The sequence below is a fragment of the Elaeis guineensis genome, chromosome 1 (assembly GCF_000442705.2).
Source record: "Elaeis guineensis isolate ETL-2024a chromosome 1, EG11, whole genome shotgun sequence".
NCBI classification, from domain to species: domain Eukaryota; kingdom Viridiplantae; phylum Streptophyta; class Magnoliopsida; order Arecales; family Arecaceae; genus Elaeis; species Elaeis guineensis.
Window position 1 is genome coordinate 146,129,503 of NC_025993.2, and position 20,097 is coordinate 146,149,599.

General features: G+C 38.6%; 2 protein-coding genes and 1 pseudogene across 5 annotated transcripts; 2 read left to right on the top strand and 1 right to left on the bottom strand.

Annotated features, from left to right (window-relative positions):
• The first annotated feature begins 348 nt into the window (after positions 1-348).
• LOC140850951 (tonoplast dicarboxylate transporter-like) lies at positions 349-3,437 on the top strand (annotated as a pseudogene).
• Positions 3,438-7,189: 3,752 nt separating this feature from the next.
• Positions 7,190-10,281, top strand: LOC109505531 (tonoplast dicarboxylate transporter). 3 transcript variants are annotated; one of them, XM_019848698.3, is made up of 6 exons: positions 7,190-7,682; positions 7,983-8,463; positions 8,872-8,915; positions 9,016-9,111; positions 9,219-9,729; positions 9,823-10,281. In XM_019848698.3, exons 1-6 carry the CDS (start codon positions 7,254-7,256, stop codon positions 9,846-9,848), a joined length of 1,587 nt encoding a protein of 528 aa, XP_019704257.2. In that variant the 5' UTR covers positions 7,190-7,253; the 3' UTR covers positions 9,849-10,281. The 3 variants fall into 3 exon arrangements, with proteins under 3 accessions (XP_019704257.2, XP_029118536.2, XP_029118535.2); XM_029262702.2 differs by having other exon boundaries at positions 7,527-7,682; positions 8,848-8,915; XM_029262703.2 differs by lacking the exon at positions 9,823-10,281 and having other exon boundaries at positions 7,253-7,682; positions 9,219-9,758.
• On the bottom strand, positions 10,130-19,966 carry LOC105038938 (threonine--tRNA ligase, chloroplastic/mitochondrial 2). Of its 2 annotated transcripts, none has more exons than XM_010914869.4 (8): positions 19,645-19,966; positions 16,486-16,632; positions 16,200-16,347; positions 15,821-16,074; positions 13,197-13,574; positions 12,073-12,381; positions 11,738-11,938; positions 10,130-10,667 (listed from the first exon to the last, which is right to left on the bottom strand). In XM_010914869.4, the coding sequence occupies exons 1-8, from the start codon at positions 19,930-19,932 to the stop codon at positions 10,407-10,409; spliced, it is 1,986 nt and encodes a 661-aa protein (XP_010913171.2). In that variant the 5' UTR covers positions 19,933-19,966; the 3' UTR covers positions 10,130-10,406. The 2 variants fall into 2 exon arrangements, with proteins under 2 accessions (XP_010913171.2, XP_019704255.2); XM_019848696.2 differs by having other exon boundaries at positions 19,667-19,842.
• Between the last annotated feature and the right edge of the window lie 131 nt (positions 19,967-20,097).

Consider the following 20,097-nt stretch of genomic DNA (forward strand, 5'->3'; position numbering starts at 1 on the left):
TCACAGGGAAAGAAAGAGTTCGGATAAGGATATCTTTGAAGAAGATTGAGAATAAACAAACAGTGGAAACAGAAAGAACAACTGTGAAGAAAATGTTTTCTAATCGAACATGATAACTTGGCATATACGGTATGTCTACTTAAGCAAAGTATAAAAACTTCTACATGCTTCTTTCTTTAATGAGTAATGAAAATTTTATACAACTTATAAAGCATTGTCGGGTCCTGGTCTCAAATATGTGACAGACGAAAATTTCTCTCCCTCATCTGATGAGCTGGATTGAGGCAGCATATTGGTGACGCACAAACTTTTGTCTCCTGGCTATTAGAAGCCCACTTGGACCTTCTCCTTGGACGAAAAGCAGATTTTTAAAACTCTCTTCAATTCAATTATTCAATCTTTGACACATACAATATACTTTTCCTCCATTTATTTAGGTGATTCCAAGCAATTTATGAGCACAAACCAAAACCTCCCAGAGCTCCTCTCTCTCTCTCTCTTTTCAATAACCTATGAAGGACGGAAATTTAGGGGGGGGAAAAAGAGCACAACCAACAGCCACTTCTCTCTCTCAAATGGCTGATAACGCATTGCATCCAAGCTCAGATGACCCAAGAGCCCCACTCCTCCCCATCCGCACGCCTCCAGAGAGCTCCCACCTCACTCTCAAATCAATTCTTACCTCAAAAACGCTCTTCATTATCTCGGGGCCTCTAGCATGCATGCTCATATTCTTCTTTGTCGATCTCAATGGAAGCATGCAACCAGAAACATGCTCGCAGTCCTCTCATGGGTGTTCTTGTGGTGGCTCACCGAGGCCGTCCCTATGGCTATCACCTCCATGTCTCCTCTCTTCCTCTTCCCCATCTTCGGGATTGCTTCAGCTGATGATGTTGCAAAATCCTACATGGATGATATCATCTCTCTCGTGCTCGGTAGTTTCATACTGGCATTGGCCATCGAGCACTACAACATCCACCGCCGACTGGCTCTGAAGGTGAGTTCTTTTTACTTGTATCCGTATTCAAATTGTTCAATGACCTTTCGAACTAGTTTTAAAGCTTCGAACTAAATCAAAAGCCGTAATAAATTCATACATAGAATCATGTTTCTTAATTTCGCATTCAAAACGGTAAAAGAAAGACCTGCTCAAGTTAGTTTCATGGTTAAATTTCGATATTGAGGTCTACTCACCATTGTAGTTATTATTTGATTGGGATGCAGATAACTTCGTTGTTCTGTGGAGACCCTCTGAAACCACCATTACTTCTACTCGGGATCTGCGGCACCACCGCGTTTGTGAGCATGTGGATGCATAACACTGCAGCGGCAGTGATGATGATGCCGGTGGCCACTGGAGTGCTGCAGAGGCTCCCCCAGGGGGACTCAGTCCACCCGGACATTAGGCGGTTCTGCAAGGCGGTGATACTTGGAGTAATCTATTCGCAGCGATCGGAGGAATGAGCACCTTGACAGGAACAGGTGTTAATCTCATCTTGGTGGGGATGTGGCAGAGCTACTACCCTCAGGAGAAGCCCATCAGCTTCAGCACTTGGTTCTTCTTTGGGTTCCCTTTGGCTCTACTCCTCTTCTTTGCCCTGTGGGGTATCCTCTGTCTTCTCTACTGTTCCAAGAATTCAGAGAAGGCACTTTCTGCTTACTTGGATAGAGCTCACCTGAAGAGGGAGCTCGAGCTACTAGGTAATTCTTCGTTCACGGATCTTTGGGGAGTCCCTCTGTTTTGTTTGTATCTTCATTGCTTGTCTCTGAATGATTTGAATTTATTAATAGAAAATATTGTAGTTACAATTCTAGTTTTTTTTTTTTTTCTTTTTTTTTGTGATTGAATAGGAGGTATTACCACCCGGTATTTAATGCTAGAGAAGAGAAGTATATCGTACGTACATAGTATGATTAAGGTTAGAAAGATCCCTAGAGATCTTCATGAAGGCTGACCTACAAGATGTGTGGCTCTTTTTTCTCATTCTCATTCTTCTTTAAATCTTCCCTCCTTGCTGCTCTATTTTTTTTTTTTTTTAATCTTCAACAAAAGCCGGCAGCTATCCCTGCCTCTGTTTGATTCGAAAAGAATATCGCATGCCTGACTGGATAGAATGCAGTAGAAAGATTTTCATATGCCCAAATAACACCTCACTATATGATTTCAACTATAGTGAGAAAGCTGTTCGAATCTTTTGCTTGTTGAGCTTTTGTGTTAAGGAAATTATTTTTGTTCTCTGTGGCAGGTCCTATGGCTTTTGCTGAGAAGATGGTTTTAACTGTGTTTGGAGTAAGTCTTGATAATCTGCAAGTCTCTTATATAGCTTGGTTCAATTAATGACAGACTAAGTTGTTTTTTGTGGGGCTATGGCTTGCAGTTGCTTGTAGTTCTATGGATGACAAGAAGCCTAACAAATGATGTCCCGGATGGGGGGCTCTGTTTCAGGACCGTGTGGGTGATGGATCTGTCAGTGTAAGTGAAGAAAACCTAACAACCATTTCCACAGTATTGCTAACAAAAATCCTTGAGAACAAGAATAGCTAAATGCAATCCTGAGTCCATTCTCTCTTTTGATTCAGGTGATGATGGCAACCTTATTATTCATAATTCCAAATAAAAAAAATGAGGGAGAGAAGCTAATGGACTGGAACAAATGCAAGAAGCTCCAATGGAACATCATTCTCCTCCTTGGTGCAGGCTTTGCAATTGCCCAAGGTGTTCAAACTAGTGGCCTTGCTGATGTGATCTCTGCAAACTTGGACTTCCTCAAGACTGCCCCATATTTAGCAATTGCACCACTGGTTTGCCTAGTGAGTGGGACGATCACAGAATTCGCATCGAACAATGCCACCACCACACTCGTACTCCCTCTTCTTGTCGAACTAGCTGATCCATGAGGGTACACCCTCTCCTCCTGATGGTCCCAGGAGCCATTGGGGCTCAATTTTCATTCCTTCTCCCCACAGGCACTCCTTCAAACATTGTGGGTTTACTACCGGGCACATTGATATTAAGGATATGATCAAGACTGGATTGCCATTAAAGATTATCGGCATTGCGGTGCTGTCACTACTGATGCCTACTTTGGGTGAAGTTTCTTCCACAATCAATTGATGCACTTGATTTGTCTGCACAATTTGATAAGAACATGGGCTAATTTTCCTTTCTGAATTGATGCAGGGACACTTGTTTTCGAGACAAACAACAAGCATGAGAACAATGTCAAGCTCAATTCTCTTTCATGGTGCCAGTACTTCATGCATGATGATGGCAGAAGAAACTCTTAGTGCTGTGAAGAGCCATCAGTTGTAATTTATTTTTTTCTTCTTGGGAAAACGATGGTTGTAACTTACGTGTCCAGAGTTCCTTGATCTCGTTCCGGGAAATGGGGGCTTGTTCCATTTAATTCTAATCCTATAAATCTTCGTTATTTTAATTTCCGCAATGCTTTGTAGATATCATATGGGAAGTGTTTTCTCAGAAAAGATGTTATATGAGAAGCAGAAGTCCTTTGTAGGTTCCCAACAACCCTTCGTTTCAGAGCTACAATGCTCATTGCTCATGGGGATCATGTCTTGTTGTTCTAACAGTTTAATCACCTAAACTCAATTTTGTCGTGATACAATGGTAGTTCTAAGATAGGATGATTCCAAATTTACATTCAACTTACATATTTAAATTTTACAAATTAGCTGATAAGGTTTTTCCAAGAATGTGTAATTTACATCCATAAAAGGGATTTGCAATGTTAATACAGACAATAAAATAAGAGTACATCCATAAAAATGGAAAGAGATCCGATACGAACGAGAGATGAGATAATGAAGAACCCATGGAAATGATCAATTAAATTTCTAGTTCATAATCATAATGTCCCAAAAATGATTAATTACAATAGTCAACATGCCTCCTTTCTTCCTTGGAGTTTCGAGATAATTAACAGAATATCACAAAGACAACCTATGAACCCCATTTCCTCTTCCAAAAAACTATAGTTTCTATCCATGTTTGGACATTCTGTGAGAGAAGCTGGAAGCTCTTAGACATGGAGCTCTGTGACAACCGGAGCATCCCAACTCCACAGGAGCCTTAAAAGAAGAAGAAATTATTAAAATTGTGATTGGAGACTCAGGAGATCTTGGACATTGCTGCTTTGAAAATTTGAGCATGCATATCATGAATTCAAAGTAACTGAAACTCTTCTTTCCTAATCCTTCCACGAAAAGATGCATCTTTTCCAACATTCTACCAAAATAAAAGTTTTCTAGATTACCTTCTTTAATTAGAGGCTTTGCTTCTCCAAAACTCTTTTAATTAGAACTAAGCTTCTATAGACAAAATGATTCATGGATTAAAAATATTTTTATATAGAATATTTTTATCCTGCTGTGCATTGCACATGCAAAGGCCAGTATATATATATATATGTTTATATGTAAGAAACCGATTACACATTCTGGTTTTATGTTAACATCCGGGTAACGCTGTATCTTCACTTTCTATTTGCGAAGGAATTTCTTAGGGGTGGCAATGAGAACCTAAAACTATTCACTTGATTAGGTTACGGTCTTGACCGGTCCAGTTTGTTTGTTTGGGTATCAAGTATTAGGTATAAGTCCATGACCTAGTATGTTAAATGAGGCCCATGTCAAAACTCAATTTATCGAATCATGAGGATATAGATAGAAATTAAATTTTTGAATGTGCATGATATAATTTTCAGAAGAGTGATGCAAGTATTTAGATACTGATTCAGCGATTTTATAAACGGAGATTAAGAAGGGTTAGCCTAAATAGGTAGCAGTTGAAAACAGTGAAAGATAGTCTAAAAATAAATAGTATAGTTTGCTTAGCCATGCAATAAAAAGTGCAAGACATGGACTAATCAAATGAGTTGGGAAATCAAATTCAAGCCAATCCAATTAACCTAGGATTGGATTTGCCAATGCCCATTAGATTAGCTAGTTGGCACCTTTATCCAAAAGCTTGCTAGTGAGGAGATCCTGGTTCAAGTCATGGATATTGCTCCAATAAATAAATAAATAAATAACTCGGGTGAGGTTCAGACTATGTAATCTTGATATATTGATCTATTGGACGACTTGGCAAAGAAAGAAAATCAAAGGAGACTTGGAGAAGAGGATGGGACCAGCTGCTCACTATGGCAACATGTTGGCATATTTGGTTGGAAAGGAACTCGCAAATTTTCCTCCAAAGATGTCTTTCATTAACTTTATCCTCTACAAGGCTCTTCGTTCCTTCATTCAATGGGACAACATTGGCAGTGGGAAAGCTAAAGAGAGCTATTAAGTTCTTGTGAAATTTCTTACCCCTTGGAACTTGAGTCTCCCTTGTCTGGTTGCTCGTTTTATCATCAGACTGTGTATCCCCTCCGTAACTCTGGAAATAGCTTTAATCCTAACCGAAGCTGGGGAAGCAATTCTCTTCCTCTATTTTCCCTTAAAATAAATAGATCTGTGGATAGGTCAAAATGGATTTATTTATAGACTTATGGGGACTTGATATATTACCTAGACCTCACCCTACAATTTCATGTTGTATAAGCTCACGCTGCATGAATTACGTAAATCTTTGCTCATCGTTGCTTCTCTCTCCATTTTCATACTGCTAAGATCTCTCTCTCTCTCTCTCTCATTTCTACGATAAGTAATATTCGATTTTTCTTTTTCTTTTGAGAGGAAGTAATATTTAATATTCAATCCCCAAAACTAGTAGCCATGGGCTTTGGCGGCCAAAACAAGATACTCCATGGGAAGAAAAATTGGACTCTTCTTTTGACGCAAATACAAAATATAGGGTGCGGCATATCGCCAGAGGCTGATGAGCTCCAGGTTTCGGTGGACACCAAATAATATAGCCGGCATTTTGGTTGGAATCTTCCTAACGCATATGCAGCAGCGCAAAAGGCCGCACTGCTGCTTTACCGGGTCTCGTGTCCTGAAGTCTAGATGTCTCAGCTGATCCACGCTTTTGATCACAAATTTATATTTCTTCTTTCTTAATTGTATTATTATTTCTAAAGCGAGTCCCCTTGCTTGCTAAGACCTTTCCTTGTTCTTCTAATCCACAACCAACATCGATAACCCAATCTACGTGTACTTATACATAATCTCATATTCTTCATGTTTGTTTGGACTAATCTATGCTCTGTTTCTTGGCGATGTTTTTAAAATAAACAATAACAAAGGAATCAGTCCAATATCAATTATACAAGAAAGACAAACAAATGCTGACCAGTTTTATTGCTTACCTGGTCCAAGTTTTGCAGACCCACGATGATAGTTTAGTTGAGAGACTCTTCCAATGTTTCTCTTGGTATAATGTTTTAAATCCCATGGGGCAGAACCTGATTTCTCCACAGAATGGGATATACTAGTATCCCATCCATCCCAATCATTCCAATTAAACATTCCTTCTTTTCTTTTTTTTTTTTTAATTTTTTTCTTTTTATTTAATTTTTTTTCTTTCCTCTATTCTTTCTTTTCTTTTTCTTCTTTCCTTCCTTCCGCTTTTTATTATTTTTTCTTTTTTTTTTTTCTCTTTCTTTTTCTTTTCCTATATGGATGGATTTGAGGGTTCAACTCCTATCTCGATTCCATTTTCTTATTAAAACAAGATGAAATACCCTCTGCCTTTCTTGTTGGGATTTCAAACTTTGCTCGGTGCTATAATTTTGAATTAAACTTGAGCACATCACATGGTCACTATTTTGTCTTTCCCCATCCAAGCTCACTAATATTGAACTCCTACAATGACAGTTCAAGTGACATGCAAAAACCAGATCCCCCTATCCCACAAATCATTAAATCAAGACTAGTGATATCATTGCCATGGACAATTTTTTAATCCTTAACCTACTTATTTCCAAGAAGGATGCATATTTAATCCAAATGGTCTCTTTCGGAAAAGAGCAGTATGGCCCCATAACCATATGTAGGTGACTCACATCTTATCCTGCAGACAATAACATTCAGAAACCACTTTTGACACTTTCTTATAGAAAATGGTTTTCAACTTTGATTGTTTTCAATTCAGCAATTAGTGCAGGAAGAGAGAAGCTGCACACTTCCAACCCCCATTTCCCTTCCATTGAGCTGTTTGTACAATCTATGAGCTCCAACAAAACCACCACCAAAGGGACATACCCTTCAGCTTCCCTCAGCCCACCACTGGGGAAGATGTATAAATATAGCAGGCCTAGGATGCAATCCACACCAAAGCCTCTTCCAAAATGGATCATCACCCAAACAATTCGAGCTCCTGTGACCCAAAAAGCCCACTTCTGCCAATTAGAAGACCCCTCCAAAACCAAAACTTCTCATTCAAATCAGTGTTGCCCACCATTACCAACTACCTCTTCATCCTTCTTGGCCCCTTGGCATGCACATTTATATGCCTCTTTGTCGACCTCCATGATCATGGTTCAAGCAGGAACATGCTGGCTGTCCTCTCATGGGTCTTCATATGGTGGCTTACCGAGGCCGTCCCAATGCCAATCACCTCCATGTCCCCTCTCTTTCTCTTCCCCATCTTTGGAATCGCTTCATCTGAGGAAGTCGCAAAATCATATATGAATGATGTCATCTCTCTCATGCTAGGTAGTTTTATGCTAGCATTGGCTGTGGAGCATTATAACATCCACCGGCGACTAGCCTTGAATGTAAGTTTATCTTCGATCTCCCTTGTCTGGTAAAATTTCAATAGAATGTACATTACGAAATCATAGCAGCATAGCTTGCAATTATATATTCATAATCATCCACCACCAAGGAATCCGAAAAGAGTCAGAGCCTTACCCCACTTACAAACAGATTGTTCATAGCAACTTTACTATTACATCAGGACTTGCTCTCTTTTAATCTTACCATATAAAAGGCTAATAATTTTGATAATACTTTCTAATTCAATCAAATTTTCGAAAAAACTGATTAGCTAATTGTAGTTATGATTTGATGCACAGGTGACCTTGTTGTTCTGTGGAGACCCCCTGAACCCCCCACTGCTGATCCTTGGGATTTGTGCCACGACGGCGTTCATAAGCATGTGGATGCAAAACACAGCAGCAGCAGTGATGATGATGCCAGTAGCCACTGGCATACTGCAATGGCTCCCAGAAGGACGTCTGGAGGTGCACCCAGCAGTGAATCGGTTTCGCAAGGGAGTGATACTAGGGGTGATATACTCGGCGGCCATCGGAGGGATGAGCACCCTCACGGGAACTGGTGTCAACCTCATATTGGTGGGGATGTGGGGGAGCTCCTTCCCTGAGGAGATGCCGATCAGTTTCAGCACTTGGTTCTTCTTCGGTTTTCCCTTGGCAGTGGTGATATTCTTTGCATTGTGGGGTCTGCTTTGCCTTTGCTATCTCTCAAAGGGTTCTAGAGGTGTGCTTTCATGTTATATAGACAAAAGCAGCTTGAAGAGGGAAAAAGAGTTGCTAGGTACGTAATTACTTACATTTGTCCCTGTACTTGATTTATGAGATTCATTAAACTGATATTATGTTTCGAATTCAATAAAAGTTGGGACTTAGGACTCAAGCATGGAAAAGGTTATGCTATGGCCAACCAGGTTTTGCCAACCTAATTTGTTTAAATAATCAAGAGATCAGGGGAAAAAAAATGTTATGATATGACCAAGCAGGTTTGCCCAAAAAAAAAAAAAAAGTCCTTTGGCACTTACTAATATGCCACCGTAACATGATAGGATAGAAGTTGACAGACCTAATAAAATGTAGAAATTATGCCTTAAACTTATACAAAATCATGGTTACATTATTTAATAAATTCTCTTTGGTTAGTTTCCTCTATTGGTCTTTTTTATAGGTACAAGTGTTATTTGTGTGACAGGTCCCCTGGATTTTGCTGAAAAGATGATTCTAGCTGTGTTTTCAGTAAGTATCTGAACTTTTAACACCAAAAAATTTGTTTTTTTTTCCTGATTTACCTTTTTTTAACTTATCTGACCTCCTTTGTGGTTCTGCTTGTGTCCAGTTGCTTGTGGTTTTGTGGATGACAAGAAGCATAACAGATGAAATACCTGGATGGGGGTCTCTATTTCGTGGACGAGTGGGTGATGGAACTGTTAGTGTAAGTGCAGACAAGAAGCTAACAGCTGCAACATAGATTGCTGGCTTAACCTAACATATGAAAGAACAAATAAATACAACTCCATACCTCTTTCATTTCTGGTGCAGGTGATGATGGCAACCTTGTTATTTATAATTCCAAACAGAAAGCAAGAGGGAGAAAAGCTTATGGATTGGAACAAATGCAAGAAGATCCCATGGAATGTCATACTGCTACTGGGGGCTGGTTTCGCGATCGCCGATGGTGTGCGCTCGAGTGGTCTGGCCGACATACTCTCTGCAAGCCTGGGCTTCCTGAAGACAGTCCCACAGCTAGCAATCACCCCCCTAGTTTGCCTTGTTAGCAGCAGCATCACTGAGTTCACATCTAATAACGCCACTGCCACACTGGTCATCCCTCTCCTCATCCAACTGGCAAAAACCATGAGCATCCACCCTCTCCTGTTGATGGTTCCTGGGGCCATTGGAGCTCAGCTTGCCTTCTTGCTCCCCACAGGCACGCCATCTAACATCGTCGGGTTCACAACCGGGCACATCGAGATCAAAGACATGATTAAGATTGGACTGCCACTAAAGGTCGCTGCCATTGGAGCATCATCACTGTTGATGCCCACATTAGGTAAAGAAGCTTTCATTTTCTTGGACTAATTTCGTACATCCAATTTACCGCTAAGTTTGATTTACAAGCTCTGAGCTACCTACATGTGTGCAGGTGCATTTGTCTTCAGGACCCAATAAACTTGGCATTATGTTGAATTTGCCAGAGGCGTGAAGAGTCCATGAATCTGTAACGAAATTTTTGTATCCTACAGGTCGAGTTTGAGCTGATTTTTTATGTATAGGTTTCCCTATTGGTCAAGGAATAGATTATTAGATGGAGTTTCACTCCATCCTAGTTCAAGTTTTATATAACTTATTTGTAATCAAACTTCTGGTTATACCAAATCTTTCTTGCATACAGTAATGTCTTTAAGTCCTGACATAGAGAAACAAAGAGCAAAACTCGATGGTTGAGAAGATTTTTCTCGAAGACTCGTGAATTTATGCAATTATAATTAGGCATACAAACTGCATATCATACAAATCTGTGTATTGAGTGCACATCGATTACAAAATAATGGAGCAAAAGCCTTATTTAACAGTTGAAAACACATGAAATGGATTTTTAGGGCGAACGCAACCTGTGGCTCACTTAATATTGAACCTCTGTACTTACCACCCATGTAAATTCAATTTATCTTGAGTCTAGATTGTGGCTTCGTTGGATCACCATCAGTCACATGTACAACAGATTCTCTACAATGAAGTTCTGTTATCAACTGCAAACTGGATTTTGCTGATGAACTCATCAACAGTCATGGTCCCAACCTCACCACCCATTCGAGATCTAACAGTTACTCTTCGGGTCTCAACTTCCTTTGGCCCAACAACAGCCATCAGGGGCACCTTCTGCTTCTCTGCATTCCTTATAAGCTTTGGAAGGCGCTCGCCATGACAAAGCTCAGCTCTGATGCCAAACGATTTCAGCCTCAATACCACCTCACCGCAGTATTCAACCTGAAATGTACAACTAAACTATGATGCAAGCATTCGACAATTGTATCAATTTAAAGCCCAATTTATAGATGACCAGCTCATCTCATGTATATCAAACTGGTCCACTGGATGGCAGACCTAAAATAATAATATCATTGATATTCATAGCATATCTCAAAGGATAACCATTAAGTTCAAAAGAGCTTTCTGAGTGTGAGTGAAGGTTCTAAGTAATACCTTTTTCTTCGGTGTTGAGGCTTATTGCGTGGGAAAGGGAGGATGTGCAAGATCACTCTCCAATGTATGTTAAATTAATTTCAAAATGAAAGATTCTAAATTTTATTTTATTGATCCTCTGCACATGTACCTGCTTTCTGGTGTTTGCCTGGAAATACGACACGTACATCTCAAGTTTGAAAGGACATGAGGGTAAAAAACTACTGTGATGGTCAAAATTGAAAGGTGAGAGAAGCTTTATATCTTTAAGGATTTAGATTTAGTAATTTGCAACCTCTGTTTTCCGACACATCCTTTAAGGAGTATAATACTTTAGTTGTTTTGAAATATTTTAAAACTGTGTACCAAAAACATATCCATATTAAACTAGCACTTGCTATCTGCTTAAAGAAGAAATAAGCTAGGGCATATCGTGCGGAGATCTTGAACATTTTGTGCCAATGTTAACCACCCAATGGAAGATGCTATTGCAATATCTTCTTATACTCAGTAGTAGAGGAAAATGTCTTGGAAGTATAGCAATGTGGTCAAATTCCTCTAGGTCATAGACATTAGAGTCATTTTGAAAGTTCTTCAATGGACACAAAAACCAGGTATACTCAAATGTTTCCTAAGTGGGTTTGCTGCCTCAAACAACTCTTGCAAACTCAATCACAAATGAAATGCAAACTACAATATTATTATGACAAATTTCTCAAAAAGAAAATAAAAATATGACAAACCTAAAACAACTCTATCAGCCAAAAGAGAATGTTAACATGCTAAATTTCAGTAACATTAAGAAAATCAGAAATTTCTGCCCATAAATCTTCTGGAAGAATAATTTAAACTTTATAAGCAACAGGAAAATATACCTGTGAGTCGGTGATGGGCAAAACACGAGCCTGGATTGGGGATATCCAAAGCGGAAAGTCGCCCGCATAGTGCTCTATGAGGACTCCAAAAAATCTCTCTAAAGACCCAAGAACAGCTCTGTGAATCATGATAGGCCTTCTTTTCTCAGTGTTTGAATCCACATAGGAAATGTCAAAACGCTCAGGCAAATTGAAGTCAACCTACATTAATTTATAAACAGGTTTTGTTAGTAAATGTGATCTGCTCATTCACAATATCAACTTGCATGCCTCTAGGAACAATCTGAGTTTAAAAAACTTGCATGCCTCTAGGAACAATATGTCAGATAGCTTGCCTGCACTGTTGAGCACTGCCACTTCCTTCCAAGAGCATCCTCAATTTTGATATCGATCTTTGGACCATAGAAAGCCCCACCACCTTCATCAATCTGGTAGTCCCAACCTTTGTCATCTAAAGCATCTCTAAGGGCAGCAGTTGCTTTTTCCCATATGTCATCATTGCCCACAGCTTTCTCAGGCCTAGTTGAAAGGTTTACTTCATACTTTCTGAAACCAAATTGCAGTAATGTCTCCTCAGTCAGATCAAGAACACCCCTGATTTCACCTTTGATTTGGTCATCCAAACAGAATATATGTGCATCATCCTGCATGTGTAAAGATGATTCTATGAAATGCAAAGCAAATACTTATGCATTTTATTCATTTCACCATCTTATGAAGGACGCCCACATCAGGTTTTGAAAGCAAATTTGTTACACTATCTGCAACCCCTTTTTGTGACAAAGCAACAAAAAATAATACTGCAACTAATATAGCCTCGCTAGATGTCACAGAACATGCAGCCATTAGTTCAGTGAGTGCACATTTAAGTGTGAGCTGTAAATATCTACTGCATTTTGCAAAAGAATAAACGAACTTCCAGATCGGTCATGACTCATTATATAATGCTGAATTTGATGTTCAATTTACAACAAATGCAATCAAATCAAAGATAGACCCAAAATTTATTTTCTTTGCGAATAAAACCCAAGACCTGAGATTTGTGACAAAGCTCACGGCTTAAGCATCAATCACTATTGGAGTGACCCTTGATAAATCACATGAAGGGGGATTTCAGCTAAAAAAACAAAACAAATCATCCATAACACTGCATTGCAATCCTTTTAATTCTAGCAAAAAATAAAGAAGATAAACAGAATTGTTGGAAGTTTATTGTTCAAAAGTAAAACATTGGTCTAAGCAGAATGAAAATGGCAGATACATGTACAATGATAACCAACAAGAATTTATACTATTACAAGGATATATCTGCATATAGGATGACCAATGATGTCTAATCAAGGAATGCCAAACAGGGAAGGAGAAAAGTAAGGATGCAACAGTATGGTATGAAATCACCATTGAAAAATTCAATCAAGATGTTCTGCAATTAACAGTTCACAAAGACAGAAAGGAATACCTGGGTGAATCCTCTCACACGAAAGAGTCCATGCAAGCTACCAGATAGCTCATATCTGTACACAGTTCCCAACTCTGCTACTCTGATGGGAAAATCTCTGTATGAATGCAGCTTCCTTTTGTAAACTAAAATATGGTAAGGACAATTCATGGGCCGAAGTTGATAAAGCTCATCTTCTATATTCATTTGGTCATACATATTTTCTCTGTAAAAATCTAAGTGGCCACTGATTTTCCAAAGGTCTGCCTTTGCAACATGTGGAGTGTAGAGTAGCTCATAACCATGTTGCAAATGAATTTTCTTCCATGAATCTTCGATAAGGTGCCTAACAATAGCACCTTTTGGATGCCAAAATACCAGTCCACCACCTGCTTCTTCCTGCAAAATGTTTGGACGATATTCAGGATGTTCTTTTGTTTGTTCAAGCCAAACTATAGTACACTATGTAGACACAGGATCTTGTTGCAGTATGAACATGCAGCAACAGGGGTATACTCTCAAAAAGGAAAACCAGCATTGCCAATTTTTGAAATTCAAGGAGACACAGGACACAAGACAAGCTTAGTCTAATTACCTATATGAAGATACCTGCACTTTTGCATGCACTAGGCCCCTTCCGCATGTAAATTATTCTACACAAACAATACTAAATAATCTAAATGTCTTCCAAGATATACAGGCAGACATATTGCTAAGTAAGATCAATGATACCAGTCAGAGCACCTAATACATTAGTTCACAGAAAAAATTGCAACCACATGTTACCACAAAATATATAAATAAATAATAGACATACACACACACACACACACACACTCACAAAAGGTTTTCTTTAAGTTATTAACTACTGCTGTACAAGAGGTAGGACAAGTATAAGATACAATTTCTTCCAACACAATGAATATGTCACAGTTGTCAACAACAGAATCAACTCCAACCACAGTAGACTTGCATAGATAAGTGAATGGACAGACATAACCAGCATATAGGAAGAAATATTCTAATATCTTCAACAAAACCTCAACTATATATGAAAATGCTATGTTTAAGATGTCCTTCAAGTTAAGATCTTTAGCTGCATTAGCATAAGAAGAAATGATTGGTGCACAGAAGCAGATAAAACATTGAGGGATTTTAACAGCTTTGAGATTGGAAGATGAAACACAAGTTCTTCTTTTAAAAAATTATATTTGATGATGCTATAATGGATTATACAGTGTTAAGATACACATATTGCAAGCACACACTTCAGAAAAGAGTAGAGAGAGCAGAGACACAGCTAATAAGTCTCTCCATTTTATAAGTCCTCATCAGAGCGAGCAAAGTCAAAGATGCTTATGACAATGAAAAACACAGTAGCAGAGTGTAAGACAAAATAAACTATTACCTTCATGGTGCATAAAAGTTGCAGAGCATCTATTGTTTCAAATCTTTTAAATTTTTCAAAAAAAAAAAAAAGCAATTAACAATCAACTTTTTTGAGGTCAAATCAATAGTGTCAAGAAATATTTTTTTTCAAAACAATAGAGAAATATCTTTATAGCCTAACTTTAGGCAGGAAATGTAATATCCAATCTAGCAAGGTTTTCCAGAACCACTAGAATCCCTAGAATGGATTCCCAGCTCAGCACCTTCTGATATTTTGAGAAGAGTTGCACTTTTGAGAGCACAATACAATGAAAGTTGTAAGCTGTGTTTAGAAGTTTAGCAGTCCAGTGATCTGTACATATCAAGGGGGAATCTTAATGGCAGAACATCCTATACTGTCCCTGTCATATACCTATGTGAGGAATAAGGATAAAGTGATAGAATGGAAAAATGAGACAGCATCTAAGAGGTTGGAGATCCTGTGATCCCCAAGGAGTTAGAATACTGCAAATCAGATAAAGAGATTGTGGAATCACATATAAGGGTGTGGTTCAGTTATATCAGCTCAGCTAAATGCAGATACATGAGAACCCTTGAAGCTATCCAAGTATTATATGCCAATGTATCCAAACATACCCAACAATTATCATCAAGAAGAGTACCCAACAATTATCATCAAGAAGAGTATATTATATACACAAAGCTTGCCTGCATTTGAACAAGTAATAGGCTTTATTTAAAATAATGGTTGAAGAGTCATGTAGGTTGAAAGCATAATCATTACAAATAGAACTCCATTGGGAAGTAGATGTGTAAATTGCAAACTGCCGAAACCAGGAACTTTCTTTTCTACCTTGCTGGACCAATCCAACTTGAATGGATGCATGGTCTAAGGAGGAAGCTGACAGCAAACTCAGGTGCCTCTGTGATGTTTCATTCTCTAAAACTTGTTTCTAGACAAAAACGAATTAGCCCAGCCATTTTTTTTGCCTATGGGTAATGTACAAACTACAAAGTAATTAAGGAAGAACATCAATCTTGACAACTAAATAACCAAAAATTTTAAGTGTAAGAGTCATAGAAGTATAATTGAAATATGGGTGTGTCTGCTACAAGCTATTCAATTTTTACTCGTCTCCTGGACTGATAAAAATTGTGGCATGAACATGTGAACGTTCATCTCTATGAAGAACACATAAAAATATTGACTCCTTGAAAGTTAATAACCCAACTGATAATGTGGTTCAGATGAATACCTGTATAGAGAACAGATCAAGATCCTGACCAAGACGCCTATGATCACGGCGCTTCGCCTCCTTTTTTAAGTGAAGGTATGCTTTTAATTGTTCTTCAGTTTCCCATGCTGTGCCATATACCCTCTGCAGCATTGGTTTGTTCTCATCGCCTCTCCAGTAGGCCCCAGCAACTGATTCAAGTTCAACAGCCTTTTTATTTATATGCCCAGTGGAATCAACATGGGGTCCAGCACAGAGGTCCCACCATTCATTTCCTGTTTAAAACAAAGAGAAGTATAGTTGCATAAACCATCAAGACATACAACAAGTTCCTAAAAGAAGAAAAAAAAAAATCATGAGTGCAGCTTGAGTGGTAACATGGAACCGATAGCAACTTTACCTATATGATATATGGTGATAGGTTCTTCCTTGATACTGTCCAAAATCTCCAATTTATATGGTTCATCAAGGGCCATGATTCTTCTTTTAGCCTCTTCTCTGGAAAGTTCTTCTCTTATTAATGGTAGATTTCGATTAATGATGCGATCCTACAGATGATGTAAGAAATAAATTCTGTACCCTGAAATAATAAACTAATGAATATTCTCCACATCTAGGATATTGCACTGACCTTCCTTTAGAAGTCAAAGAAATTAAAGTTATTTTAGGACTCAATTCATGCTCACCATTTCTTTTTTTATTCTCTTTAGGTCTTTGTCTGTTAAGGGCTCCATATCAAAGTCATAATAAAACCCATTGTCTATCCATGGACCTATAGTCACTTTAGAACCTGGGAAGAGTTTCTGAACAGCCATGGCCATCACATGTGCACACTGCAATAAAGATCATACTGGTTAATCACAATTGCAGGATATGAAAATTAACTAGGTGATATATGCATCAAGCGAAACTCTGATTTATAAACTTGGGCTCTGTTTGACATGTTATCAACAAAAGACATGGGGTTAACAGTGCCTATCCTTGCCAAACAGGAAATTTTGACGATGCAAAAATTATGGGTTTGCTATCTGGTAGACACATTCTTTTTATGGATAAATGGCAGATGTTCATAGGTACCATGAGATGGAGATGTCTAAAATTATACCAGAAAATGTATTCTGCTGGTGATGGTAAATTTACTTTAACCAATACATACAATTTCACCATTAGAGAACAGCATTATGGTACGAAAGTTTTGGTAACTCAACACATACTTTGTTTGATGCCCCTGGGACAACAGCATCATTTATGGAGACTAAAAGATAAGTAGGTTGTCCTCATTTTCGATCTGTTTTTCAAAGAGAGCTTTAAAGAACAGGAATCATGATTCAATGGTCTAGAGTAGACTAAATAGTTATAACATAGCACTTTAGTAAGAGTGCAGCTCAGCAGTAAAGAAAAGCATATCGCAATTAAAAGATAAGAATCAATTTTGATCAATTTTCCAAAAGAATACTAAAAAGAAGAGTCTACATTCAATGTCAAATTCTAAGATCGGTTCGTAAAATAAATATCTAAATCATAGAATGTAATCTACAAAGTATGAAATGTCTATAAAGAAAAAAAGGCACCCTAGTGCAAGAGGCTCCCACCACTACAGGACCTAGGGAGGGTCGGATAGCTTTACCCTCATGTGTAAAGGCTATTTATATGTTTTGAACATATGACACCTAGATCATAATAGAGCAACCTTACCAGTATGCCAAAGCCCGTTCTCATGGAATGTCCATAAATGCACAAAAAAAGTTTCGATAACCTTGCCCATGCATCAAGTCATCTAAAAATCAACATGCAGTATTCCACCACTAAAACACTTAATTTAGCATATTTGATGCATGGGAAAGGGATATCGAATGCATATAATATCTTGTTTGTAGGAATTTTAGGCCTTGAAGATTAGATTCAACCAAGTTATTTTCTGTTTGCAACTATCATGTCTGAATTTGGTAGCAGGAGTAAATCTCTCTTTTTCAGTGTTTTTTTTGTAACAATCATATCCGTATATGTTTATGTGTGCATATACACATATATTGCTATTTGTTGTATTATTTGATTCTACCAATTCTATAAAGACCGTTAATAAATATTAGAACTTCCCACCTCCCCTCCTCTTTTCATGGTCCTCAAACACATACATGACTCTCTCAAAATTATTTCACTTGAAGAATTTCTGTTTGATGTATATTGAGGACAAAAGCTATTCTAGATGTACATGTAACTATAGATATTTATTGCCACGCCACATGCAAAAAGCATACCACATATTGGACCCCTTATCAAGTCCCCCACAATAAGTGACTCCATGAAGTGCATGATGCACGTAGGTGGGAAAATCTACATGCACATGTATATGAAGAAAACCTATCAAAACAATCACCAAGTAAATGCTTTCCCTCATCCTAATCATGGATAGCATGGAAGGTGAGAATATAAAATAAGAAGAACATCATTTCTCTTAAAGGATTAGTTGAGAATATACATTTGCAATGTCGAGTGGGACTCCATATTTCTTGTCGTGCTTTCATTTGTGTATAGATATTCTTCCTCTCATCCTTTCTTCATTATCATTGTAGCTAAGACCAGCCACATGGCCGATAATGGTTGAATTTCTATGACAAGAATTGGGAATTAGAAATTTGGGCTAATACAGGTTGACTTGACCACATTATGTCCTGTTTGATTCTATAATCTATCAATGAATGGCACAAGTGGACAAGCAACTGGAGACTGGCACATAACCAACGAAGCAGTTCCAGAATTGGCTGTGGTTTAGACTACAACAATATGGGCATTGATAATTTGTTGAAGCAGTTAACTGTGATCAGTTTCTTGCAATTATTAAATTTGAAGGGAAGAGAAGCCATGAAAAGAGGGCATCTCCAAGAACTCCAACAACTACCCGGAACTTTTTTACAAAGAGTTTCCATGGAATGAACCTTTCCATGATCCTCTTGTACCTTCATTCTTCGGGATGACAACCACTCGTTTGACCCTGGCAAATCTCCTGGCTTGTACTCTTATAAAATCAATCTCATTGGTTTGTTTCACTTGTCTGTGAGGTATTACCTTCTTTCAGCTTAATTTCTTGTATTATTTGCATCGTGTTACAAATTGTGAAATCTCCTTCTAAAGACAAAACCCAATCCAGTCTCCTAATAGACGGAAACCATTGATTGATTTGCTTGATTTGGCATGCCAGCAACCTAATTGACCATCATTTTAGTTTCACATGAAACAACCAGTCTTTCATGTGTGCATCCAAGGGTATCATCAGAAACAAGATCTCAGAGCTCAAGAGGCAAAACTGGAGTCTAAGTAATCGATTAGCAGCCCTATCTGCATCTAAATTACCTTCGTTGGCAATTTTTGGCAAAGCCATCCATGTCACTCTCTCCAAAATTTGTCAGGTCCACCTTTCAAATGCTTTCTTGTCAAAATATGAACAGATGACCGAGAAACAAGCAGAATTTGCATTGAAATTAAACATTGCAAGCACCATTCATCTTCTTGCCCATGATTTTAAGTCCTTGAAAGGAAAAAAGAAGGAACATGGTTTTATAAATTTTTCATCTGATGTATGGTCCAGGGAAACCCAAACTAGCTTATTTTCTCTGCTCGTTGTTCTAATATTTGTAGTTCATTATTCATAGTGTAAATCCTCAATTTAAATTGCTCATGGATGCCAGTTTCGGAAATGAACAAAACCAGAAAAAGCGTGGGACTATAAACGCATGCAGTTCTACCCAAAAAATTAAGCAATTCATCGTTCCAAACAACTGAAAAGCCAACTTTTTCTCCAGAAAAGATAAGAAGGAAGCCCAAGGACTAAGGAGAGTGGGCAAAACCGTGTGGCGAATGCGAAGCAACCTCTGGGAGGACTCGTTGGTAGGCAAGACGACCCTCTCCTCCACTGGGTCCTCCTTCTGCCTTCTCTCCGCGGTCTCGACCGCGTCCTCCGTCGCCACCGCGACTGTGGAGAAGGACCGAGAGAGACCGTATGAATTTCCGGCCGGAACCCTAGAGGCGACGGCCAAGGTTCTCCCGGGGCGTCGGAGGAGGAGGGTCCGCGGAAGGGGATAAGCTAGGGTTTGGAAGCTGGAGAGGAGAGGAAGAGAGCCCGAGGCTGCAGCCATTCTGTGAACAACGTTAATCTCCCCCCACCCCCCGCTCCCTGCGGATTATCTGCTTTGGAGCCTTTTTGTCCAACTTTAACAAGGGAAACGCAAGTAGGATGGACGGCTGTGATCCCTCCATCAAATAGATCATTATTCGCATCTGGCCTATAATTGCCATGTCAG